The 27209-nt window shown below is 42.8% G+C and overlaps 1 protein-coding gene, 1 long non-coding RNA gene and 1 other non-coding gene across 5 annotated transcripts; 2 read left to right on the top strand and 1 right to left on the bottom strand.

Moving 5' to 3' along the window:
- Positions 1 to 6573: 6573 nt before the first annotated feature.
- On the bottom strand, positions 6574 to 8428 carry LOC140850686 (uncharacterized). Its single transcript, XR_012133637.1, has 2 exons — positions 8196 to 8428; positions 6574 to 7722 (listed from the first exon to the last, which is right to left on the bottom strand). It is a non-coding gene; the product is annotated as an uncharacterized lncRNA (long non-coding RNA).
- On the top strand, positions 8148 to 16584 carry EIF5 (eukaryotic translation initiation factor 5). 3 transcript variants are annotated; one of them, XM_036991674.2, is made up of 12 exons: positions 8148 to 8302; positions 8435 to 8645; positions 9757 to 9897; positions 10021 to 10102; positions 10384 to 10556; positions 10833 to 10944; positions 11769 to 11908; positions 12161 to 12319; positions 12664 to 12825; positions 13126 to 13290; positions 13621 to 13755; positions 14465 to 16584. In XM_036991674.2, the coding sequence occupies exons 3-12, from the start codon at positions 9826 to 9828 to the stop codon at positions 14552 to 14554; spliced, it is 1290 nt and encodes a 429-aa protein (XP_036847569.1). In that variant the 5' UTR covers positions 8148 to 8302; positions 8435 to 8645; positions 9757 to 9825; the 3' UTR covers positions 14555 to 16584. The 3 variants fall into 3 exon arrangements, with proteins under 3 accessions (XP_036847569.1, XP_036847567.1, XP_017526662.1); XM_036991672.2 differs by having other exon boundaries at positions 9618 to 9897; XM_017671173.3 differs by lacking the exons at positions 8148 to 8302; positions 8435 to 8645 and adding an exon at positions 8897 to 9135 and having other exon boundaries at positions 9618 to 9897.
- LOC118967178 (small nucleolar RNA SNORA28) lies at positions 11300 to 11425 on the top strand. The gene has a single exon (XR_005054072.1). It is a non-coding gene; the product is annotated as a small nucleolar RNA SNORA28 (small nucleolar RNA).
- Positions 16585 to 27209: the final 10625 nt, after the last annotated feature.

Below are 27209 nucleotides of genomic sequence, written 5' to 3'. Positions count from 1 at the left end.
GGTGCAGGGTGGCTGGAAGGCACTAAGTCTGGTGTCCCTGCAAGAGACTCATCAGAGACAGGCACACACAGAGAGGAGAAGGCCACGGAAGGCATGGCACCCAGAGGGCAGGAGGTCCCGGGTCGGAGGCAGCAGGATCTGGGGACACAGCCAAGAGCACCATGGACTGTCGGCCGCACCAGAAGCGGGAAGACGGGACGCAGCCCTGCCCTCACCTTGATTTTGGGCTTTGGCCTCCAGAGCCATGAGAGAATAAACCTCCGCTGTTTCGGGTCAGGCAGTCTGCGATACTTGATCACAGCGGCCCGAGGAACTGGTACAATGTCTTAGGTGTCTAAATTCCTTAGAGCTGGCAGGAACACCGCGGATTGCCGGGCAGGATGAACAGGGGCTGACTCACGAAAAGCTGTGGCATGAGGAAAACATACCTCAGCCCTCGGATCCTACCTCCTCTCTGGCACGTCTGAAAAAAGACTGTTGGAGCAACTGAAATCCAACTACAAGAAGGAAGCAAACTTCTAGAACCTGTATGTGCAAAGCAGGATAATGAGGCCCCACATAGTGAGAAATGCCCGATAGCTGGAAGTCAGCACATCTGACCCCAACCTTGAGATAAAGCCTGTTTCCCCACCCATGAGAGGAGGGAAATAAGGCACTTGCCACCTCTCTGCAGTGTTGGGACATGAGGGAGACGGTGCAGGTGGCAGGGCTTTGGCAGCAGCGCAGCGTCAACGGGACCACTGTCACATTCCAGCGGGCATGGTCCACACAGCACAGTCTCCCAGCAGCTGGTCCCAGGACACCTCCAGCAGGCCTGGCACCCATGGATGCTCCAGTCACCAGAACATGGAGTTTGTTCTGTACATGTTGTGATCCGCAGACAGCCTGCCTGAACTGCGGCACATGGAATATTTCAAAAGCAAGCTCCCGAGACTCTGGTGAGGGAAAAGGGGTGTGTGGCTCCCAAGCCACAATGTCCCGCCAGCAGGCAGAGCGCAGTCAGGGGACAGCTGCACATGCAGCGCCTGGGATTCTGTTAGAAACCGAAATTCTGGGCCACACCTGGACCTAGGGAATCACACTTTGGGGAGGGTCCAGCCATCTGTGGTTTAACAAACCCTGGGGAATCTGATGCTCACCCCCCATTAGAGAACCACTGGCTAAGGGAAACCAGGCCAGGCACAGAGAAGAAGGCTAGATGTCCTTTAAGGAATCCAGAGTCCAGAATGTAGCCATAGATCACTTGGGCTCAAAACTAGACATAGATGTAACTCTAGCCCAAGCAGCAACCGACCCAGTTGAGCATGAGACCAGATGTGCCTCCCGGTGGTGGGGGTCTGGTGCTTGATTACAAAGCCACAGCCCATGAACAGTCAGTAAGCTAACTGGCCAGCATGTGGGCACTTCTCCTGGGTGGATAAAATGCGCCAGATCCACAACTAAAGAGTACAGTGTGGGAGGTGGAAACCCCTTAAGATGCTCTCTTGTGAAGGCTTGCAAATGGCTGGAATGAGAGAGGGAATCCCAGGTCTTCTGCAGGCGGACCGCTGACTCCACACCTCAGCCCCTTGCAGCCCTGTGACCACATCACCGTGCAGTGTATTCTCACGGCAGCGCACTGTGCGTGAGCAAATGCCTCTCCTGCCGCCACTGGAATCACGCTCACTTCATAGCCACACCTTGCTTCTCTGAAGAAAGGACCTGAGACCAACAGCATTCTGGTGGCTGTCCTATACTAGGTGTTGTGTGTGGCTTCCAAGTGACCAAGACACGACCAATCCAAGAGCAGGGCCTGCTCTCAGATATCCACAGTCCTCCATCATCTACCGAACTGATACCATTCTGCCATTTTCTCTCTCTTCCCTCATGAGATAGACTCTGGTCAGGGTTATACACTTGGGATGAGGAAGATGTCACATTAGTCTCCTCTCCTCCACAGAGATATCTCTGCTTCTTGCCTCTGTCCCCTGTGCAAGAGGGGCCCCTAGTCATCTGCCAAAGCTTGGATTCCTTTGTTCTCCTCAAGGACAAGTCCCCTTCCCACAGTTGTTCAGCCTGATAAGGAAGGCAGACAAGTAAACAGGCAAGTACAACAAAGTGCTGCCCATGCCAGAGGCATGGAGGAGGCGTGGGTGGCATCCTGCCCGGTGGGTCAGAGATTTCCTAGAGGTGGCAAGTGTGAGCTGTGTGTCCATGGGACAGATAGTCCTACCTGTTTATATGTGACTGCCTGGGCAGGTCCTGCAGTGTATGTGAGGCCTGTAACCTAGCTGCCGGAAAATTCAGAAATATTTATTTATGGGTGCACTAGATTACCATGGTTTAGGACAACAGCCCTCAGTACAGCCAACGCCCTTTACCACCTCTGTACTCACCAGATAACCTTCAGTTCCCTTCCTGCAGCTTCAAATGTGTTCTGTGCACACTACTGCCAACAGGCTAGGGCCTGGAGGCTCCTGCAGCTCATCCTCAAGGAGGGGGCACAGGGACAGAAGTATCTAACAGAATGCAGTGTTAAAAATACACTGGAACTGGAAAACTAGAAGAAATCGACAATTTCCTAGAAAAATACAACCTTCCAAGACTGACCAAGGAAGAAACAGAAAATCTAAACAGACCAATTACCAGCAAAGAAATTGAATCAGTAATCAAAAAACTACCCAAGAAAAAAAAACCCTGGCCAGATGGATTTACTGCTGAATTTTATTAGATGTACAGAGAAGACATAATACCCATTCTCCTTAAAGTTTTCCAAAAAATAGAAGAGGAGGGAATACTTCCAAACTCACTCTATGAAGCCAGCATCACTCTAATACCAAAACCAGGCAAAGACTGCACAAAAAAAGAAAATTACAGACCAATATCCCTGATGAATATAGATGCAAAAACACTCAACAAAATATTACCAAACTGAATTCAAAAATACATCAAGAAGATCATACACCATGATCAAGTGGGATTCAGCCCAGGGATGCGAGGATGGTACAACATTAAAAAATCCATCAGCATCATCCATTACATCAACAAAAAGAAGGACAAAGACCATATGATCACCTCCATAGATGCTGAAAAAGCATTCGACAAAATTCAACATTCATTCATAATAAAAACTCTCAACAAAATGGATATAGAGGGCAAGTACCTCAACATAATAAAGGCCATACATGACAAACCCACAGCCAACATCATACTGAACAGCAAGAAGCTCAAAGCTTTTCCTCTAAGATCGGGGACAAGACAGGGATGCCCACTCTCCCCACTGTTATTCAACATAGTACTGGAGGTCCTAGCCACAGCAGTTACACAAAACAAAGAAATACAAGGAATTCAGATTGGTAAAGAAGAAGTCAAACTGTCACTATTTGTAGATGACATGATATTGCACATAAAAAACCCTAAAGACTCCACTCCAAAACTACTAGAACAAATATCTGAATTCAGCAAAGTTGCAGAATACAAAATTAATACACAGAAATCTGTTGCTTTCCTATACACTAACAATGAACTAGCAGAAAGAGAAATAAGGAAAAAAATTCCATTCACAATTGCATCAAAAAGAATAAAATACCTAGGAATAAACCTAACCAAGGAAGTGAAAAACCTTTACCCTGAAAACTACAAGACACTCTTAAAAGAAATTAAAGAGGACATTAACAAATGGAAACTCACCCCATGCTCTTGGATAGGAAGAATTAATATTGTCAAAATGGCCATCCTGCCTAAAGCAATCTACAGATTCAATGCAATCCCTATCAAATTAACAACTTAAACGACCTGGAACAAATAGTTCTAAAATTCACATAGAACCACCAAAGACCTCTAATAGCCAAAGCATTCCTGAGAAGGAAGAATAAAGTAGGGGGGATCTCGCTCCCCAACTTCAAGCTCTACTACAAAGCCACAGTAATCAAGACAATTTGGTACTGGCACAAGAACAGAGCCACAAACCAGTGGAACAGAATAGAGACTCCAGATATTAACCCAACCATATATGGTCAATTAATATATGATAAAGGAGCCATGGACATACAATGGGTAAATGACAGTCTCTTCAACAGCTGGTGTTGGCAAAACTGGACAGCTACATGTAAGAGAATGAAACTGGATCATTGTCTAACCCCATACACAAAAGTAAATTCAAAATGGATCAAAGACCTGAATGTAAGTCATGAAACCATAAAACTCTTAGAAAAAAACATAGGCAAAAATCTCTTGGACATAAACATGAGCGATTTCTTCATGAACATATCTCCCCAGGCAAGGGAAACAAAAGCAAAAATGAACAAGTGGGACTATATCAAGCTGAAAAGCTTCTGTACAGCAAAGGACACCATCAATAGAACAAAAATGCATCCTACAGTATGGGAGAATATATTCATAAATGACAGATCCGATAAAGGCTTGACATCCAAAATATATAAAGAAGTCATGCACCTCAACAAAAAAGGAAATAATCCAATTAAAAAATGGGCAGAGGAACTGAACAGACACTTCTCCAAAGAAGAAATTCAGATGGCCAACAGACACATGAAAAGCTGCTCCACATCACTAATTATCAGAGAAATGAAAGTTAAAACCACAATGAGATATCACCTCACACCAGTTAGGATGGCCAACATCCAAAAGACAAACAACAACAAATGCTGGCGAGGTTGTGGAGCAAGGGGAACCCTCCTACACTGCTGGTGGGAATGTAAATTAGTTCAACCATTGTGGAAAGCAGTTTGGAGGTTCCTCAAAAAACTCAAAATAGAAATACCATTTGACCCAGGAATTCCACTTGTAGGAATTTACTCTAAGAATGCAGCAGCCCAGTTTGAAAAAGACAGATGCACCCCTATGTTTATCGCAGCACTATTTACAATAGCCAAGAAACGGAAGCAACCTAAGTGTCCATCAGTAGACGAATGGATAAAGAAGATGTGGTACATATACACAATGGAATATTATTCAGCCATAAGAAGAAAACAAATCCTACCATTTGCAACAACATGGATGGAGCTAGAGGGTATTATGCTCAGGGAAATAAGCCAGGCAGAGAAAGACAAGTATCAAATGATTTCACTCATATGTGGAGTTTAAGAACAAAGAAAAAACTGAAGGAGCAAAACAGCAGCAGATTCACAGAACCCAAGAAAGGACTAACAGTTACCAAAGGGAAAGGGACTGGGGGAATGGGTGGGAAGGGAGGGATGGAGGGGGGAAGAAAGGGCGCATTATGATTAGCATGTATAAGGAGGGGGGGCACAGGGAGGGCTGTGCAACACAGAGAAGACAAGTAGTGAGTCTATAGCATCTTACTACGCTGATGGACAGAGACTGTAATGGGGTATGTCGGGGCAACTTGGTGATGGGGGGAGCCTAGTAAACATAATGTTACTCATGTAATTGTATATTAATCATACAAAATAAAACAAAAATTAAATTTAAAAAAAGCTATACAATCTAATATCCAATTAGGAAATCTTGTTATTGATATATAGCTTAAGTCTACTGTTGTCTAAAAGCATACTCTACTTAATTTTAAGCTTCTGAAATTTGGTGAAACTTGCTTTATGGCACAGCATGTGGTCCCTTCTTCATAAACGTTTCACGTGCACCTGGAAAAATAATGTGTATTCTTCCATTGATGGGTATAGTTTCTACAAATGTCCATTTCTTCAAATTAAGTAAGTGTTGTTCAGAAAAATAAAAAATACAGTGGAGACTAGAAAAAGCTGAGAGGGCCGTCATAGAGGGAGACCAGCTAGCCAACCAGACAGCCTATCTCAGAAGGCAATGCCTTGGTCCCCTCAGTGGCCCACAAATCAGAAACATAAGGTTCTCAATCCAAGCGGACTTACCTTGCTCAAAGGAGTCTGTGCTCAACAGACTCAGACACCAATATCTGAACTATCCTAAGGTCAATTTACTAATTTTCCTTTTCTGCAGCTATTCATGTCTGCTATCCAGGGCATGTGCTGGAATGCATGATTCAGGCACTCATTCAACAAGGATTTCATGGGCACCAAGTGCTCATTATTTAGCAAACTCTAAGCACCTGATTGGGGTAAAGAACACAGCCAAATGAAGCAGAGACCTAGAAATAAGAGACTGAATTGTGTGATGTGCTTGGAGTCAAGCTAGAGTTCAAACTGTCTACCATTCATTAGACAGGTGACTTTGAGAAAATTAATTTTCCTGAGTCTCCTACGTTACCTGTAAGAGGGGTATAACAACACTCCCTCACATGATCGTTAAATAATTAAATGGGGTTACACATGTAAATTGCCTAGCTTTATGTTTATATTTGTCTGAAGTCTGTGGGAACAGACTTGGGGTCAGACAGCTCTGGGTTTAAAATCTCACCCTGCTACTTAATAGTATGTAATTTTGGAGAAATTGCTTAATTTTTTTCCACTAGGCCTTAGTTTGCTCATGTGTAAAATGTGAATAAAAAGTCCTCATACAGATATGGCAGTATATTCAAAGGACTTAGTAAATTCTTACATTTTAAGAAGCATTCAACAAATGGTATGGTTAAGAATAATTTTAAAAGTTGTGATTAAATACAAATGAGTGGTACACATACTATACAGTTAAAATGTAAACTTCTTTAATGAAATTAAATATGAGGCCATCAAGCATATCAAAAATTTAAACACTTCACATATTATTTAAAAATTTTTCTGAGGCAGGCCCCTTACCTCAAGCTAGTTTCATTCCCGTATTTTCCAACAGATTTTCTCAAATGTTTCAATACTGCCAAGTCATGCTCCGTGGTGAACCAGAAGCGGAATGGCTGGGACCTACTTTTCTAATTTGTCTAATGGGACCCTTGATACCCATAATGCATTATGCTGTTGGTTTAACAATTATACACTGATATAGACACTGTGTGATTGTACCAAAAGACCCTGTAGTGAAGGACACAAATCACTTTTCAATTCTAGATCATCCCTTTGTTATAATCGCCCCACAGACCGTTCTAAAATGTCAGTTCTATAGCTTATAAATCATGGAAGAGTAATCTTGAAATTTCATAAAAACCAACATAGCTTTGAATTCTAACCTTCTTGCAAATTCAGCTGATCTAAAACAAGCCCCTCAGCAACACCTCTATTTTATCCACAGGAAGGAACCGCTCCGCTTGCCTGGGGAACCTTGGTTGCCATGACCAATCTTTAGAGATGACAGGAGAGCAAGTTAAAACCATTTGGCTCTTGCCCTATTACAGCTGAGTATGTTTTCAAATTTCAGGGTGGACTCTGGGTAGGTTTTTACAGCCTCAAACTGAAACTTTACACAAAATTTAAGTTTGTAAGAATGGGAGTTTCTGTAATCACCTCAACCGAACTAAAATATGAGAGGATCTTTCCAATAGCAAGTCATTTTCCAAAGGACTACGTTGGAATCTCATTAGGAACACTGCCTTTGGGGCTGCGCTTCGCCCAGCAAGGAAGTCACAACTTGTAACCTGGCGAAGTGGATTCCACCACTGGTAACCCCATGAACCCCATGTGATGCTTATTTTAGGCAGTGATAGTGGAGCACGAAAACACGAGGGCCCTCCAAGATGAGCTTCCCGGAGGCCCCGGAGTTATGACTCGGTGTTTTCCTCGGATGGACGGGATAGATGAGCCACGGCAGGCTTGTAGGCCAGTGTCGAGCAGCGAGCCGGGCGCGAGGGCCTCACGAGGATGGTGACGCGGCGAGCCACGGCCGCCAGAAACACGCAGACCTCTGCTTCGGAGGATAAAAGGCAGCGCTTGTGATTAAAGCCCCGGGCCCTCTCACCTTTACCCTATGCCCAGGCCTAGGGAGTGGGAGGAAAACCTCCTCCTCAAGGCCCGACTGGCGTTCTCAGGGGACGGGAGGGGCAGAGAAACCCCGAAACCAGGTGGCACGCCCGGCGCGAGAAGCACTCCGGCCCGAGCGCGGACAGACACGGCCGACTGGGTAAGGGAACTGACGGCCATCATCTCGCGGCGCGCAAACCGACGAAGCAAAGCGCCGCGACCGGGCCCCAACCGCCCTGTCCGCTCTCGCGAGACCGCGAAGGCGTCTGGGAACGGAGGGGGAGGGGACGGGACCGGGACCGTCGGGGGTGGGAGGAGCGAGCTGAGGCGGTGAGTGGAGCCACCGGAAGCAGAAGGGGTGGGGAAAGACGTGATTGACATGGAATGCAGGCCAGTGACGAGCGAGCTCGGACGGACCTCCAGCCAATGGGTTGTGCGGCCTGGCGCGGGGGGCGGGCGCTGGGGCCGAGGGTAGCTTGAGTGCGGCGGCGGCGTTGTTCAGTCAGAGCGAGAACATTCCAGAGGTAAGTCCGGTGGAGGGGCGGCGGTCCCGCGCCTCCTCCCAGTCTTCCCCGCCCCCTCGACCCCCGCAGGCCGCCGGCTGGCGGGGAAGGCGCCCCGACTCCGCGGCTCACGGCGCCGTCTCTCCGCGCCAGGTCGCCAGGCCCCGGGCGCTGAAGGGTGTGGACCCCGGACGTCGCTGGGACAGCCCCTCCCCGCTGCTCGGCGGCGCCTGGCCCGGCCGCTGCTCGCTGCGCTGCCTCCACGCCTCCGCCGCCCCTCCTCGGACTCTGGTTCACACGCGACTCACTTCATCCCAGTCCCGGGCGAGCAGCGTTGGGTTTATGTCTTTATTTGACGAAAACGGTGAGTCGACGGGCGCGGGCCGGCGGGGAGATGGCGGCCGCACAAGATGGCGGCGCGCCGCGTGACCTGCGCGCGTGTGGCGCAGTTCGGGCGGCGGGCGGGCTGCCCCCGGCCCCCGCCGCCGCCGCCGCCCCGCGGGAGCGCGCCCCGCGGGCTGAGTCAAGCGCGGTGCTGCATTTATGAGTCATCGCGGGCTCCGCGCGGGGGCGGGGGCGCCCGGGAGCGAACCGGCGCCCCTCGGCCTGCCGCTTTTCCCCGGCCCGCTCCCACCTGCCGCCGGCGCCGGGGAGACCCTCGAAATGCTGCCCTCGCCGTTGGTGCCGGGTCAGCCTGGGCCGGCCCCGGACGAACCGCCTCGAGGCCGTGGGCACAGGAGCGAAGGTTAACTGTGCTGGCGCAGGAAGGGGAGGGGAGCAGAGGCCGGGACCGGGCGCGCCCTCGCACGCACGCAGAGCCCACGGCAGCGAGGTCAGGGAAGTGATTCTTTGAAGTAAGCATTTATTGCTAAAGTAGCAATTTGGTTATTAAGAATAATTCCAGTTTCCCGTTTAAAAGATGGCTCACGGGGGTGGTATCGTCTTTTGATAGTACGGGCTTGGTTTGGGGGAGGGAGAGGTCTGTGTGCATTATTCAGCAGTTAAAATATGGCCACAAGCAAACTATTGACGTGTCAGTTATGTTTGGCCTGATGGGAACCCACCGCGGCTGAAAAAGCACTTTGGAGGATGTTTGTTTGTTTGTTTTTAAGTCTGGCATTGCCCAGCCAGAATCACACGTTAGTCAAAATGGAGGACTTTTTATTTTGCTACAGGTGTCTTGTGTTACATGAGAATGTTAATTTTTTCATAGAAACTTAGGTGCTTTTTAACGTAGATTTAGACATCGCGAACCAGAACGTAAAAGGGTGTTCTCATGAAGGAGGCGTGTTAAACGTTGTGGGGGTTTGTGTGTTCTCTCTCCTTTATCTTCCAGAGCTGTTGCGCAGCCATTGGTACCTGTATTGGGGAAACATAGCATACAAGCAAGAAGCTCACAGCCTCAGTGGCGAAAATTTTTTCATGTCAGAGACCGAGAACTCTTGCAGTCGTTTATGTCATCCCTTCTTCTCCAGACAGAAGATACCAAAAAGTTGCAATCAAAGATCTCTTCATCTTATTGATAAAGCCACTAATAAGCCAAAATGTCTGTCAACGTCAACCGCAGTGTGTCAGACCAGTTCTATCGCTACAAGATGCCCCGTCTGATTGCCAAGGTAATAGATGATTCTCATTTTTGGTAGCAAGTGCTGAGATTTTTGGTTTTGTTTTCATAGGTTTTTAAAGATTGCATCTTCTGGGATAGACAGTGCAAAATTAAACGTCTTCTTTTCCCTTAGGTTGAGGGCAAAGGAAATGGAATCAAGACAGTTATAGTCAACATGGTTGACGTTGCAAAGGCGCTTAATCGGCCTCCAACGTGTAAGTAATGTCTCGAACAGTCTGAAAGGGCATTCATGAAAATTTTTGAAATAACAAATCTTGGCTTCAAGTGTAAGCTAATTAGCTTCAGGGGTTAAGTGGAACCTTGGGCTTTATAAACAATTTATTTGTTAATAGCTTTAGTACATAAAACCTCCCAGGTAAAATGTTTTTTAATGTAATTAAAAGTGAAGAGTGGTGCTCGTGTAAACGTTGGTGGCCAGCCAATGTTAATTTAGTTATATATAATCAAGCTTTTTGCCCACCTTCCTCCTCCTCAGATCCCACCAAATATTTTGGTTGTGAGCTGGGAGCACAGACCCAGTTTGATGTTAAGAATGACCGTTACATTGTCAATGGATCTCATGAGGCGAATAAGCTGCAAGACATGTTGGATGGATTCATTAAAAAATTTGTTCTCTGTCCTGAGTGTGAGAATCCTGAAACAGATCTGGTAAGTGCCTTTGAGATTTTTGTCAAACTGATGATTACTGTGGAATCATCATGTCATGTTTCTGAGCGGGCAAGGCATATTTAATTGGAAATCACAAAATCTCGAAATTTTGAAGATGCTTCATACTGACTTGGGGTAGGGTAAGATGACTATGAAAAATTTTGTGTGATAAATTGGTGTTCTTAGGTGTCTTCTAGTGATTAGATATTTTCACAGTTTCTCAGTGTTTTCGTGTGTGGTGGATGATGTACTGATTTGTTTCTAATTTTTTGGCAGCATGTCAATCCAAAGAAGCAAACAATAGGTAATTCTTGTAAAGCTTGTGGCTATCGAGGCATGCTTGACACACATCATAAACTCTGCACGTTCATTCTCAAAAACCCACCTGGTAAGGTTTTATTATGAACTTCTAAGATCTTAACAGAAAACAAGTGATGGCTGAAAACAAAATGGAAGGTTTTCTTGCTGCTTATAAAACTGGAATATAAGGAGTTTTTAATCCTTGAACCATGTACTGAATCTAAGATTCCTTTCAAAAATGATATACCATTAAATGTGAAACACAGGCTAAACCCTACTATACCATTTTTTGTTTTTTTTTAAGCCCTGTCATTTTAGGGTGGATGAAACAGGCGTTGTGAGACTTAATTGTGATGGCATCTCAGCAGAGGGGCCTCTCTCTGGAATAGTGTTTTTGAAAATGAGTCTTGGCTCATTAAGCCTAAATGGCTTTAGAACATTGCAAGCAACACTCTGTGGCAGATGATGGAAACCGTCTGACACAATTTGAGCTTGCTATAGCAAGGGAGTCTAACCTATTCCGGTGTTCTCTCCTCTGTGAGGCAAACCGTTATATAGACTTAAACAGTGTTTTGGCTTTTAGCTAAAGTGCATTTGAGAGATGTCCTTGTATCATGAGGGATGAAAGAGAAGGTTTGAGTGCCAGCTATGACTAGCTTCCTGGTTTTGAGGCATTAACACTTAATCTTACCCAGCAGTTAATACCACTAACATTTTGGGACATTCCGTTCTGAGCCTTAGTTTCTTCCTTAATTACAGTGGATGGATTTGGTCCCTGAGTCCCCTCAGAATTCTAGTCAGCATTATGTTTGTGGCTGTCTGAGGGCAGGGTTTTTAATGTATGTGATGGCCACTGAGGTGTAATTAATGTATAAGCTATAGTACTAAATTTTTGTTTTTGTTTGCTTGTAGAGAATAGTGACAGTGGTACGGGAAAGAAAGAAAAGGAAAAGAAAAACAGAAAGGGAAAAGACAAAGAAAATGGCTCCATGTCCAGCAGTGAGACGCCACCACCACCACCAAATGAAGTTGGTCCACCTCCGCATGCTGTGGTGAGTGGGGGTTGATGGCAGGGTAGGCACTAAAATTTTGTAAGGTGTGTGTTGTTGAGGAGTACAGAAGTACTGAAACTAGCGTTCAGTATAACATTGTAACAGTATACTGGGTTCCAGGTACTGTTGGTTGGTTTAGGTAAGCCCAGTTTCAGTGGAAAATGAACATAATGATATTAACATAACTAGAAATCCCAGCTGGTCTACCTTTTTAAGGCCTTTGGCCAAGCACTTTTGTTCTTGTATAAATAGGAAGAAGAAGAGGATGATGACTGGGGGGAGGATACAACTGAAGAAGCTCAAAGGCGCAGAATGGATGAAATCAGTGACCATGCAAAAGTTCTGACACTCAGTGATGATTTGGAAAGGACTGTTGAAGAGCGGGTCAACATCCTGTTTGATTTCGTTAAGGTAAAGTAAAACACTTGTTTCCATGGGATTAACATTTTAATGCTTAAGAAGTCAGCTTCAACCGAGCTTTGGACTTAGGCACTTAGCTATTTCGAGCTGGGTAGCCGGCTGGTAACCTTTCTCATGGCTGTCTTGTGAATACTCAACTGCAAGCCTTGTTTTCACTTTCTCAGTTTGTTCAAATACTTTATTTCTAAGAGTGGTTCCAGGCACTGTCTTTGGAGCTGTGTGTGTATCATTTAGAAATCCTGAAACTGTCATAAAACTAGGTAGAGAAAAAGCGCATGTTGCTTCCAGAGAGAAATGTACCTCTATTTCACTGAATTCCTTTCTTTGATTTGCAGAAAAAGAAAGAAGAGGGTGTTATTGACTCATCTGACAAAGAAATTGTTGCTGAAGCAGAAAGACTAGATGTAAAAGCCATGGGCCCTCTTGTTTTGACTGAAGTTCTTTTTAATGAGAAGATTAGAGAACAAATTAAGAAATACAGGCGCCATTTCCTACGAGTAAGCAAATTATTTTAGGTTCATAAATGAGATTATAGGTATGTGGCTTTGGAAATATTTAACCTCTTGCACATTTATTCTCTTCCATCCTGAGAAGGAGGTAGTCAACCTATCTTACACTATGAAAAATGCTGCATGTAGTCCTTTATAAAGTAATATGGAGATCTTGATGCATGGATCATTTTGAACCACTGTTACAGATCCATGACTTTAAGGAACAATTCTAAGGCAATGAACGTACATACTTTAGAACATTTATTTCTAATCTTTTTAAATGAATGCTGAAATATCCATTTGCAGTTTTGTCACAACAACAAAAAAGCTCAACGGTATCTTCTCCATGGTTTGGAGTGTGTGGTAGCAATGCATCAAGCTCAGCTCATCTCCAAGATTCCACATATCTTGAAGGAGATGTATGATGCAGACCTTTTAGAAGAAGAGGTCATCATCAGCTGGTCAGAAAAGGTGAGAAATACATAAATGGGCTCTAAGATTAAAAGTGCTCAAAAAACTGTCACAAGTTTTTTGGGGAAAGTAACATTGGTGTCTTTCCTACATTAAGGCCAGCCCCTGTGCTTGACTGGTGTGTAGCTTGTAGATGATTGACGCTATGGCCACTTTCTAGTAATTACAGAATAAACTACTTAGACTCTGATACTTGCTGCTGAATATATGTGTGGTGTAGTGAGGATTCAAGATTAGGACATGACCCAGTTATCTCAGAGCTCAATATGGGCGATTATATAAAAACTGAAAGTTAATTACTCTAAGAAAAATGTCCTGAACGTTTTTTAGGCCTCAAAGAAATATGTCTCAAAAGAACTTGCCAAAGAGATTCGTGTCAAAGCAGAACCATTTATAAAATGGTTGAAGGAGGCAGAGGAAGAGTCTTCTGGTGGTGAAGATGATGATGAAGATGAGAATATTGAGGTAAGCACTGGGAAGGTGTTTTAGTGATGGGTGTTTGAGAAATAAAAATGGCCATCTCGGTAACTCCAGATTTAAAATCTGTATTTGGAAAGTAATAATAATGGAAAGAATTGTGACCCAACAAGAGTACATAACCATTATAAATTAATATGCACCCAACATAGGAGCACCTAAATATGCAAAACAAAAATACAGTGTAAAAGGGGGGAAAGATTGCAACGCATTCATTCTGAGAGACTTTTAACACACCATTCACATCAGTAGATCGAAAAAGAGGCACTGGACAATATATTAGACCAAATAGACTTAACAGACATCTGTGGAAGGAACATTCTCCAGAAAGATCACTTACATACTAGACCACAAAAATAGCCTCAAATTAAAAAACACAAACTGTATCAAGCAACTTCTCAGACCACAATGAGAAAAAAGTGGAAATCTCACCCCCAGACATTATATGATTCCAAGTAAGTGAATTTCCTAAGGAGGGTGTAACGAACACACATTGAGTATAGAGGTGCTAGTTGTCTATAAAAACGAACCAGATGGTTTCAGGCTGTGGAGAGAACAGATTTTGTGTGAAAAAACTTTCTTGAACAATGACAGCATGTAGGTAGTTTTTCTGTTACTGTCCATTTACTTAATACTGTCTTTGTAAGTAGATGTATTGGGATGCATGTTTGTAATAAAAAAACATTTGTTTTATTAGGTGGTATATTCAAAGACTGCCAGTGTACCGAAAGTTGAAGCTGTGAAGTCTGACAACAAAGACGACGACATTGATATTGATGCCATTTAAAGGGGTGGGTGCAGCCCAGCTTAACTGTAATGCTGCAAATCTCTGCATCAGCCAGAAGTGCAACATGTATGTGCAAAAGCTAAAATGGCTTAACATCATGCTACACTTTCTACTAAAAATGTATTGCTGTGAGTGGTCTGTATAATTAAGCCCAACAAGACATATAGGAAGTCCATACACATACCAGTGAGCAGATGTAGTTTGCTTATTTGTAGCATGTTTCTTTTTGAAAAATTAGTGGTGGACACATTTGGATCACATTTATACAGTTATGAAAATAAAACGTTTAATTTTGGTTCTGACTTAAAGCTGAAAAAATTGGCTCCTTTTTTAAATGTTACACCCATCATTTAAGGATTCTTGGAGCCTGTTAAATATGGTTAGGTGCTGAGACTATAAAGAGGTCTTCAGTAGAATGTAAACGTAACTTGTAATCTTATTCAGCCATAAGAAATACAGTGTTTTAAGTCCTTAGTCCCTCAAATTGGCATCTGGTGATGTACATTCTTCCCATGCCAAAGTGGACTGATAATTAAATGACAGTGCAACTCATTTCTCTAAGAAGTAAAAATGACCTGAGTGTCCTACAAATAATTTTAAGAGCAGGTTTTGAGACTTGAATTGTTTTTCTCAGTTCATATGTACTTGCCCCAAGTTGTAGTCTTCTAAGTCATGTGCGTTGCACTTTGGATGAGCCAGGGGAATTACTACATTAACAAGCATTTTACGTGTATGTAGCTGTTACTTTGTACTAAGAAAACTCTAAAACTTTGAGATATGATTATTAAATAGTAAGCTCTCTGATTTTATTTGGGGAAAGCAAGAAAAGGTGCACTTAATCTCTAGCAAAACCAGAGCACAATTTTTCAGCTTCTAAGGTTTAGATTGCAATTTCAAAATGTTAAGGCACACTGTATTGAGTTCAGTATGGAGTCTATGGTCATTTAATACCTTTTACAATTGGACACAGAGCTTAATGCTTCTTAGATTTTGGTTGCTATCTTTCCAAAATAAGAGTTACTATATCTCAAACTTGATTCCCTCACCCCCCTCCCCCGAAATGTCTTATTTTTAAAAGAAGACTATAAAAGCATACTTGGAAGTCTGTTAGGTGTAAGACCAGGGGGTGCATAAGCAAATAGAAACAATCTGATAGCCATTAAATATAAGTGACCAAGTCCATCCAGGGCTTTAGATTTTGAAATGATAACTTCCTTGTGAATTCCTTGTCCAATTAGCTGATTTAAATTCACTTGATAGGGGTGATGACTATATCTGAGAAATCTTCAAGGTAAAAAATTTGTTACATTCCTTTTCACAAAAAGTGAACTGTAGGAATCAAAAGTCCGTAGGACTGATTTTGTTGGGAGCACTAACTTCACTCACCTTTTTATTTCTTTGTGATCTCTCTCACAGATCAGATTATGATGAGACCTTAGCACAAATGTATGTGAAATTTTTTCACTTTGAAATTACACAAACATGATAAAATAAGAACTTGTTAGCTTGAAATTTTATGGTATTAAAATCTAGCAATATCGTATTGCCAGAGGGATATGAATTGGCCTCCAGCTACGTCTTCTTTTGATAGATGATGAAAGTGAAGCAGGAGTCCTGTGCCTGCCTGGAAGGAATGTTCTTTGTCACACCAAAGAGAAGGATTTTGCAAATTGCCATCTTGGTTGGGTTTCACATTCTCTGCATAGGCCACTTTCATTATCTGAAATTCGATAGAAGGTACTGATGACCTAAGCTGAGTTGCAGTCAGTATACCTAGTGTCAAGCTAATGAGGTTCTAGAGCTTTTTCTGAAAATATGTTTGGGGCTTCTAAACACTAAAGAGAAAATTTTGACTTGGACCAGTGTTGAGTCTGGTGCCAAACGTCCAGTGGAATTCAAATCCACAAAATAACAATTTTATTCATAGGGGCTTTCCTAATAGTAATTCTTCACATTGCCCTATTCAATTGTTTTAAAAAGTTTCCTTTTTCAGACAGCTACGTTACTTGATTAAAACAATGTTAAAGTTGTATTTTGTCTCTGCTTTGATATTAAAATTAACCTAAATTTTTATTTTATAAGATTGGAACGGTGAAATCTGCCCTGTTTGGTAGCTGCTGCTTCCGAGTTGTTTGGGTGTTGTCCTTCTACAGTTGCCAGCCCTGTTCAGAGAACATGTTTCTCATTACCTTGGGGCTGTGGCTTGGTTTTAGATTTTTGTGTTCCTATTCTATAACTCAGATTGATTACAAAATTCAAAGATCTGCCTTAGTCTGACTTTTTGAATTGTGATGGGTAGCTTACTAGGGAATTCAGACTTGTATATGGATATATAATCGTGGATATAGCATGTATCTCTAGTAAACCAAACTATACTGAAATTTTAAATTTCTGTAACAGCTCTATAAACAATCTGAACTAGTGATGTCTTGCTCTATAGCTCTACCTGCTGGTAATCAAGAGTGACCCCAAAATGCGAAGTTCATCCAGTCTCTGAATTGTCAGTTTGATGGCTCCTCGAATTCTAGCCTATTTGACCTTTTCCAAGCACTCTTAAGTACTGCACTTCTCTGCCCTCCCCAACTGTTGTGTAGGGTGTGTTTTGTCTTTACTAACTGGACGGTCATGATTACATCTTCTCTGTCCCTGATACTCCTTATAGACCTTGAATCTTAAGAGTGGCAGTCCATTAGTGGAATGATGGGCAAATGACTTGCCCTGAATCTCAGGCTGGTTTGTGCACAGGTTCCGGAGTCCAGCCCTTTGAATCTGTTACGAGGAGATTGGGTGTCCACGCTTCATGTCCACCTGAAGAAGTGCTCTGTACCCCAGCACTAGGCCCTCAGGAGTCAGATCTCTGATTCTTCATAACCAAAAATCAGACCATTCCTGTGTGCTAGGATGTGGGGATAAGAACTACAGAGGAGTGTTTCTCAGGACCTAGACTTGGGGGCACAGTGTTAGGCCCTCAGAGCAGGCAGGCAGGGTCTGAGTTGTCCTCACCTGCTGCTTGGTTTCCCTTCAGTCAGTGCTCCTTTAAGGGGCTTACTCACTTTGGCTTTGGAATCAAGCCTGGGCTCTGGCCAGGGCCTCCCTATAAAACTGGAAGACTGTCTTTCTATATCTGCCTAATGGAGACTGTAACCCCTGTGTGTAACACGGTCCTGGCGGAGTTTAATGCTTCAAACAGCAGGGATGATTGCTGGATGGGGCAGCTAGGGAGGAGGCTCTGTTTGGAACAAGGGACCAAAAGGGCAGAGCATGTGCTGGAACCTGCAGGCTTCTTGAGCAGGGGTCACAGGAAACAGGGCAGTGGGTAACTAAAAGGGGCGGATTTTTTTGGCTGGGCAGCAGTTTGAGGGTGGTACAAGTTTTGCCTAAGGCAGCCCTTAACATGCCATATGAGGGGGTTACCATGAACAATATCCTATAGTGATGCCCAGACCAGGATAGGTCAGTAGCTGAGGATAGGCCATGGCCCCTCACAGTTGTCGGTAACAGCTGTAAATTGCACCCTGAACCAGAGCCAACTCAGCCTATGCCCTGTACAGGTTATGTTAGCTGAGAAGCTCCCAACGCCGCTGCCGTGGGACAGCCCTGAGCCTCATGCTGGAAGCATCTAGTCCCCAGCCTGAGGTGAGGAGTGGCTAGTGCAGAGCCAGTTGGATTGGTTAACAACTTCATGGGAAAGAAACTCCCAGAGGAGGAAGGCTTGGTACACCCACAAAGAGGTTGAACCCCATATTAAGAGGCTTTGGAATGGTTCTTCCTTTGTTCCCCTATATGGTCTTCAGGTCCCTGTTGCACTAGGAGGGACTTGAGGCAGAGGTGAGGAGATGTTCTGGCCCTCAGGCAGTGGAGGGTAAAGGGGGTTAGTAGCACTCGGGATCATAGCATGCTAGTGAGTGACGCAGTAGAGGGGGCAGGAGCTGTCTGAAGTGATCATTGCCAGAGAAACCCAAGTCCTGGAGATGGGAAGGGTGCTGGGCATTCCCTGGTGCACTTGGCCAGGTCCCTTGAGCTCTTGGTCTGCATCAGGCCCTGCTTGGACAATCTCTGACCACCTCCAGTTTTTTCCTTACCCCCTAGAGGGGTTCCCAAAGCAGATAATGGGACAGAGGGTATAACTAGAGGAGGGAAGAAATGAAAGACTTAAGAGAATAGCCTTTTTAAAAAAGGCAGCACCTCAAAACATCAATTTGAACTTGTCATGAGGGGAGCGCATCAGGAGAGTGGAAGCTGGTCTCCAGCTAAGGGCTGTGGGACAGGTGGGGTGAGGTGGGAAGAGGCAGCTCACGCTGCAGGGAGGGAACCGTTGTGCCCTGCCGTGGAGTGAGCCACGATGAGTGGTGAATGTGGGGCAATGTCTGATGGCTGACACAGCACCTCCCCTGAGGGGTGGACTGGTTGGTTCAGCCTGGGAAGGGCGGGTCCCCAAGCAGTATTGGCTGTCCTGACAGCAGTGTCCTTGGTTGGGATAGCAGGCCTGTGCCGCCATCCCACAAGCATCCAGGAGTAATGGAACCTCTCCTTGAAACCAGAATCTCCTGTTAGGGTTTGGGTGAAGTGAAGGCCAGCACCCAAGAGGGGCTCCCCAGAGGCTCAGGGTCTGAATGGACATGGTGTTACTGTTACGGTCTCCAGGTCATACTTCCCTTGTTGCAGGGTTGGGGCCTCAAGCAGCAAAGAGCGTCCTCAGGTGTGACCAAAGATCTTACATGTTACTCAAACTATTTTAATGATTAACTAACCCAAAGTCATGGGACTATTTGGGGGGTGGTTTTCCAAGGTTTCATACGATAGTGGAATTACTGGGAAGCATGGCACAAGCCTGGCTTTGAGAGGATCCAGGGATCACGAGCAGGTCCAGCCTTGTGAACACAGATCATCTTAGCGCAGGGTTCAAGGCACCCAAGCAAGACTCCCTTGAGGGTGCTTCTGTCTGCTCTCTGGGTCTCCACTCGTTGCACTACAGTAAACTTGCTGTTCCTCTGGAACTGCACTGCAGCCCCCTCACGCCTTGGCTTTCCCTTAGTACCCTGTGTCTGTCAAGCTGCGTTCCTGCTGCTGGATGCCCAGTTCTTCAGACTTTGAATACAAGTTTCTGAGAAGATAGGTCTGACAGCCCCCATGGGTCCTGAACATTACCAGGTTGGTTGGGTTCACTTCTAGCTGCCATGAGTTCCATTGGCAGCTCCAGTTAACTGGTGACAAAGGTGAGCAGGGATTATGAGGGATTCAAAATGTGGCTTCCTCACGATAGGGTCAAGAGAAACTCCCAGCATTTGGCACCATCTAGAACACTGCTTTCACTGGAATCTATTTTCTCTGTAACTGGCAGGCTCTAAGGGCATAGGCTTGGCAGCCTCATGATCGACCAAACAGCAAGTGGACCTACCCTTGTGTGAACACCCAGCCCTGGGATCAGTTAGGTGGCCTTGTGCACATGGTTAGTGTCTGAAGGGTTGCCAGGGAAGGTTTTGTGGGGTGGGGGTTGGGGAGTGCGTGAAGATGCGGACTGGAAGGAGCCACTAAGATTAATCTCTGGATCGCAGGGAGCCCCAAGCATTTTGTGTGAAGGAATGTCGGGCTGCGGGATCAGGCTAGACAGTGCGAGGAATGTGAGGAGAGAGACAAGTTGTGTAAAGGGAAGACAGTTGTTCAGTTTGAGACCTGGTGAGTTTTGAGGCGCCTCTGGCATATCTAGGCGAGGGATCCTGATCTGGGAGGTGCACCTGACGAAGCAACTGGAGTCTGTAGAGTGTCCATTTTTCTTCCTTGTCGACATCTGCAAGGGCAGGACAAATCTATCTGACCTGCCTACCAAGTACCCAGAATTGGGCTTGCACACAGGTGAGGTACTCGGGATCGCCAAGTGCCTACATAGGTGCATGGATGTATAGGTGAGTGGATGGGTGAATGGGTACATTGGTTGGTAGGTGAGTGAGACAGACAGGTGGATAGTAGGAAGAGGATAATACATGGAATAGGTGGATGAGTGGCTCAAGTATTGAGAGCTGAGTGACTTAGAGCATGCTTTCCCCTTGTAGCCAGTTTACAATGTAATTCTATATAAAGACCAAGAGAATATGGTTCTTTTTCTGTTTATGAAGTCCTGATATCTCTATAAGGTAGATTGCCTTCATTTTCTCTGCTTTTCACTGCTGACTCAGCCCATCACTTCATCCCAGCAGCACCTTAACCCTCTTGGTAGTATCTATTACCTCCATTAAAATTTTTCTTTACTTTGGTAATTATATGGATAGCCTGAGACCTCCCAAAATGTTCGATTGCCTTTCAGGGCAGCATCCTACCCAGAACTGACCCAGTATATAACCTGGGCACCTGCTCAAAATCTAAGAGACCCCAAACTCAGCTCTCAGCCCATTCCAGCTCAGCTTACCCTAACCAATAAGGTAAAGCTATGTCAAAAAAGAATGGGAAGGTAATTAATAGAGTTAAAAGCATGGTAGAGCGTCTAACTTGAGGGCCTAAAAGGTAAGTGGAAACATGGCCAAACTAGCAAAAGAAGGAAAAGGGAAAAGAAAACCCCAAAAGTGTATTAGAATTACAAGAAAGGACTGAAAAGTATGAACAGGTCTCACATTTCCTTATCAAAAAGCAGATTGAGTTAAAACTGAATGCCAGACGCTCCATTCTGTACATGTTTTGTACTCAATATTCTGAAGGTCCCAAAGTGAAAGGCTTTTTTTTTTTTTTCATAAATTAACACAAGTATGTTCTTAACCAAAAACACCAGGAAATGCCAGGTGAGTAGAGAAGCCAGAGCTTAAACTGAAACAGACCTGTACAGAGCAAGCAATCACGAAAACAGATGCCCTGAAGGTGAGCCTGAGACCAAAACGGATGCAGACCAAGCCTCCATGAAGGTGGGGAGGAGCCTGGGGCTTTCACAGTAAGTCGGGGACCCTGGGAAGCTGAAGCCGAACTAGGTCAGTGACATCCATGTTTCCCAGCTGAGGCAAGGCTCTCCTCTCCGTGACTTAGATTCGATCCAACAGGTAAAGTTCAACAAATTGAGTTCACAATAGAAAATTACCAAATGTAAGCCAGTAGATCTGTAAGGTAAACATTAGGAATGAAAGACTGAAAAAAAGACATGAGTATTTTAGATTCTCCCTAAGTTTCCAGGCACTTATCAGTACATCTGCTATAAGTAGTTTAAAATGATGGACCTTTTGGGAATGTCCAGGTGTATATTAAAAGACTTCACAAAAAAAATAAAACTGACTTCTGGTTAAGACTGGGTTGAATAAAAACAGACTCCAATTCATCCCTAGAACTGCACTAAAGTGTTAGTAAAGGGGTAAAATTAAAAAGCGTGGAGGATTCTTGAGAAGACGGCAGAGTAGGGAGATCCAGGAATCTGTCCACACCTAGACAGTAACCACTGGCAGAACTGATGTAACTGCTGTGGTCTGAAGTCTGGAAAGCTTGCAACTTCACCAACACTTGAATGGTAAGTTGCAGTTAAATTTAGTATCTTAGCACGGTGGTAGCTGGTCTTAGTCACCTCTAGCTGTGTGGTAAGCCGCCGTATGTGTTTCTGAAGACTAGGAACATTCAGAAGCACCTCCATATACAAGGAAAATTAGAACGTTGCCGTGCATGCTCAAGGAAAGGCACCAACACAATGCCAGAGAAGATATGTTTGCACCTCAGGCTGGCCCTTGGCAGAGACAATCTAACAAAAAACAGCAAGCTGTGGGGAAGGGGAAAATCTGATTTCCAGAGTTAACAGATTGAGATGTCCATTGTACGATACAGAACCACAAAAGGCATATGTAGAAAAAAAGTGGCCCATTCAAAGGGGAAAAAAAACTATCCCAGGAAAAGCCCTGATAACAGATCTCCTAGACAGTCTTTGAAGCAACCATCTTAAAGATGCTCAGAGAAAGTCAAGAAGACGATATCTGAGCAAAATGGAAACACCAGTAGAAAAACCTAAGAAGCCAGAAGAATTCTGGAGCTGAAAAATTACAACTGAAATGAGAAATTCATTAGAGGGATTCAAAGAGATTTGAGCAAGCACAAAGAATCAGTGGTATCTAAGAATGGAAATTACTGAGTCTGAAGAACAGGAAAGAAGTAGGTTGAAGGAAAGAGAACAAAACCCAAAGGCCTGTAGGACATCGTGAAGAAGCGTTGTGGGAGAGGAGAGGGCAGAGAGAGTATCGGAAGAAGTACTGGTTGAAAACTTGGCAAAGTAAATGAAAGGCTCAACAAACAGCCAAAAGGCACAAACTCCAAGATAACCAACCCACAAGAAGACAGACTTTCAAGAGACAGAATTCTGAAAGCAGCAAGAGACAATCAACACACAGCACATACAGGGATTCTGGCCCTTTCCCCCATAAGATACTGAGCAGATTTCTTGTCAGAAACCTTGTAGGCCAAGAGGCAGTGGGTTGATGTATTCAAAGTGCTAAGAGAAAAACTGTCTTTAGAAAGTGAGGGAGGAATTAAGACATTGCCAAGTAAACAAAGGAATGTTTGTTAACCACTAGACCTGCCCTGCAAGAACACAAGGGACTTCTGCAAGGTGAATGAAAGGACACTAGGTGGTAAGTCGAAGAAGTAAAGATCTCAAAAGGTAATGCCTGGAAAATCACAAAAGCTTAATATAAGTAACAATGGTTTGTAATTCCACTTTTTTTCTATGATTTAGGAAAATACATTTTTAGTTAAAAGCTAGGATTATGGAAATCTGTGACTACATTTTATAATTTAAAGACTAATGAATTTAAAAAGTATGTTTTGGGGCCGTACATAATAGAAAGGTGTATTTTGTGACAACTGATGGGTAGGGATGGAGCTGTAAAGGAATAGAGTTTTTCTATTAGGAAATTAAGCTGGTATAAATTCAGATTACAGCGTTCTAACTTTAGGATGTTAAATGTAATCCCCATGGTAACCGTGGAGAGATTAGCTATAGCATACATACAAAAGGAAATAAAACATCTAACAAAAAATTACAAAGACAATAGTAATGCAGGAAACAAGGGACAAACTATAAGCCATATAGAAAACAAATAGCACAATGACAGAATTAAATCCTGAAAGTAGTTAATTTAAACGTAAATGAATTCTGCAATCAGAAGATCTTGGCAGAATGGATAAACATGGTCCAATAACATAGCTGTCTACAATAGGCTCGTAAGATGCAAACAAATGGATTTAAAGTGAAAGGATGGGAAAAGATACTACATGCAAATAGTAACGAATATGGATCAGGGGAGGCTATACTAATATTAGATAAATAGATTTTAAAAGTATACAAGAGACATATTAATAAACGTTTCCATACAGCAAGAAGATAAAAGTTATAAACATTTACACAATAAATAACGGACCAGGAAAATACATAAAAGAAGAATTGTAGGGAGTAATAAATAGTTCTACAATAGTACTTAGAGAGTTCAATACCCCATTCAACAATGGGCAGAACAACCGGACAGAAGATAAGGAAGGAAGCAGAACTGAATAAACCAAGTAGATGTAACAGGCACATGTATCATTCTACCCAATAACAACATATGCATCGTTACATATGAACATGGGACATTTTCTAAGACTGTTAGAACACAAATACGATATATTAAAAAAGATATACAAAGTAGTATCTCTGATCACAATAGGATGACGTTAGAAAACAGAAAACTTGAAAATTGGAAGCAAAGAAGACATCACAAGGTAATTAGAAAATACTCAGATGAAAACAAAAATACTTCAAAACAATGAGATGCAAAACAGTGCTGAGAAGGAAATGTATAGCTACACGTAGAGTAAAAAAAGATCTCAAGTCATCTAACTTTACAACTTAAGGTACTAGAAAAAGAATGAACTAAACCCAAAGCTAGGAGAAGAAATAATGAAAATGAGAGCACAGATAGATGAAACAGAATAGAAATGCAATAGAGAAAAGTCATTGAAACCAAAAGATATTCCATGCAAATGGAAACCAAATGAAAGTTGGAGTAGTTATATCTGGCAAAACAGACTTTAAAAGAAAGACTGTAGTAAGAGACAAGGGAGTTACATAATGATCAATCCAATAAAAGGATATAGCATTTTTAAACTTATGCATTCAAACAGGAACACCTGAATATAGAAAGCAAACTAACAAACTGAAAAGAAGTAGACAGCAATACAAGAACAGTAGAGAACTTTAGTATCCTACTTACATCAGTGAATAGATCAGACAAAATCAATAAGGAAATACTTGCTTTAAATGACATATTAGACCAGCTGGACTTAACAGCTATTTATAGAGCATTCCATGCAAAAGCAGCAATACATGTTTTTCTCAAGTGTGCATAAAACATTTTCCAAAATCATGATAGGCCATAAAAAAGTCTTAATAAATTTAAGAGGATTGACATATCAAGCATCTTTTCTGACTGCAAGGAGATGAAACTAGAAACTACATGGAGAAAACTAGAACACTCACAAATACTCAGAATTTAAACATGCTACTACTGAACAACAAATGGGTCAAAGAAGAAATCAAAAGAGAAATAAAATACCTGGAGACAAAAGTAGAAATCTAACACCAAAATGTATGGGATGCAACAAAAGCAATTCTAAAAGGGAAGTTCATAGTGATAAATGCCTATCTCAAAAACTAAGAATAGTCTCTGGTGGTTACCATGGGGGAGGGTTATAAAGAGACACAAAAATTCCCAATCATAATGTAAGTGGTCATGGGGATGGTAGTATAGCTTGGAGAATATAGGCAATGATTCTGTAACATCTTCCTGTGTTGATTCACTTAACTACACTAGTGGGAGTGAGGACTTAATATGGGTAATTGTTCAACTACTGTATTGTACATTTGAAACCAATATAAGATTGTAGATCAACAATACTTCAATTTAAAAAAAGGATGAAATAGAAAAGTTGCAAAACCCTAAATATACACCTCAAGGAACTAGAAAAATAACAAACGAAGCCCAAAGATGGTAGAAGGAAGGAAGGAAATATTAGAGCAGAAATAAATGAAACAGAAACTAAAAAGGCAATAGAAAATATCAGTGAAATTAAGAGCTGGTTCTTTGAAAAGATGAATGACAAACCTTTAGCTAGACTCACTAAGAAAAAGGACTCAAAGAGAAGAGGTTACAACTGATTCCACAGAAACAAAAAGGGTCATAAGAGACTACTGTGAACAATTATACAGCAACAAATTGGACAACAAAGAAGAAATGGGTAAATTCCTAGGAGCATAAGATCTACCAAGACTGAATCACGATGAAATAGAAAATCTTAACAGACCAATTACTGGTCAAAATTGAATCAATAATAAAAAACCTCCCAACAATAAAGTCCAGGACTAGAAGCCTCCAATGATTAATTCTGCCAAATATTCAAAGAAGAATTAATACCAAGCTCCTCAAACTCTTCCAAAAAAACAGGAGGGAACTCTTCCAAGAGGAGGGATGAAGCCAGTATCACTCTAATACCAAAATCAGACAAGAACACCACAAGAAAAGAAAATTATAGACTACTATCTCTGATGAACATACATGCAAAAATCCTCAACAAAATATTAGCAAACCATATTCAAAAATACATCAAAAGAATCACTCATCATGACCAAGTGAGATTTATTGCAGGGATGAAAATACCATTCAATATCCACGAATTGATCAGTGTGACACACCCACCACATTAACAAAAGGAAGGATATAGAAACTATCAATAGCTGCTGAAAAAGCATTTGACAAAATGCAACATCTATTCGTGATAAAAACTCGACAAAGGGTATAGAGGGAATAGATCTCAACATAATAAAGGTCATGTATGACAAGCTCATGTAAGTATGAGGTTAACATCATACTCGATGGAAAACTGAAAACTTCCTCTAAGATCAGGAGCAAGACAAGGGTGTCTTTTATTCAACCACTTTTATTCAAGGTAGTACTGGAAATAACTAGCCACAGCATTCAGACAAGAAAAAGAAAGAAAAGGCATCCAAATTGGTAAGGAAGAAGTAAAATTACCATTATTTTCAGACGACATGATGCTATATACAGAAAACCCTAAAGAGTCCATTAAAAAAACTGTTAGAACTAATAATTGAATTAAGCAGAGTTGCAGGATACAAAAGTCAGTGCACAAAAATGTTGCATTTCTGTATTCAATGAACTAGCAGAAAAATTAAGAAAATAATCCAATTGACAGTTACATCAAAAACAATAAAATACCTAAGACTAAATCTAACCAAGGAGGTGAAAGACCTGTACTCTAAAAACAGTAAGATACTAATGAAAGAAATTGAAGATGCCACAAATAAATGGAAAGATAGGAATTAACAAAGGAGATGAAAGACTTGCACAATGAGAACTACAAAACACCGCTGAAATAAAGGAGATAGAAATAAATGGAAACACATCCCATGTTTGGGGATTGGAAGACTTATTATTAAGATGTCAGTACTTCCCAAAGTAACTAGGGTTATTTAGATTTACATTCTAAAGTTACAGCACTCTAATTCAAATTGATCCCACCTAATTTCAATGGCATATTCTGCTCCTGTACAGCTTCATTACCACCCCTTTCAGTTACTGCCATGAGGAATTAGTTGACCCTTGAACAACACAGGTTTAAACTGCATAGCTCCACTTATATGTGA

The sequence above is a fragment of the Manis javanica genome, chromosome 8, assembly GCF_040802235.1.
Source record: "Manis javanica isolate MJ-LG chromosome 8, MJ_LKY, whole genome shotgun sequence".
NCBI lineage: Eukaryota > Metazoa > Chordata > Mammalia > Pholidota > Manidae > Manis > Manis javanica.
This window is presented reverse-complemented; position numbering and strand designations above follow the sequence as displayed.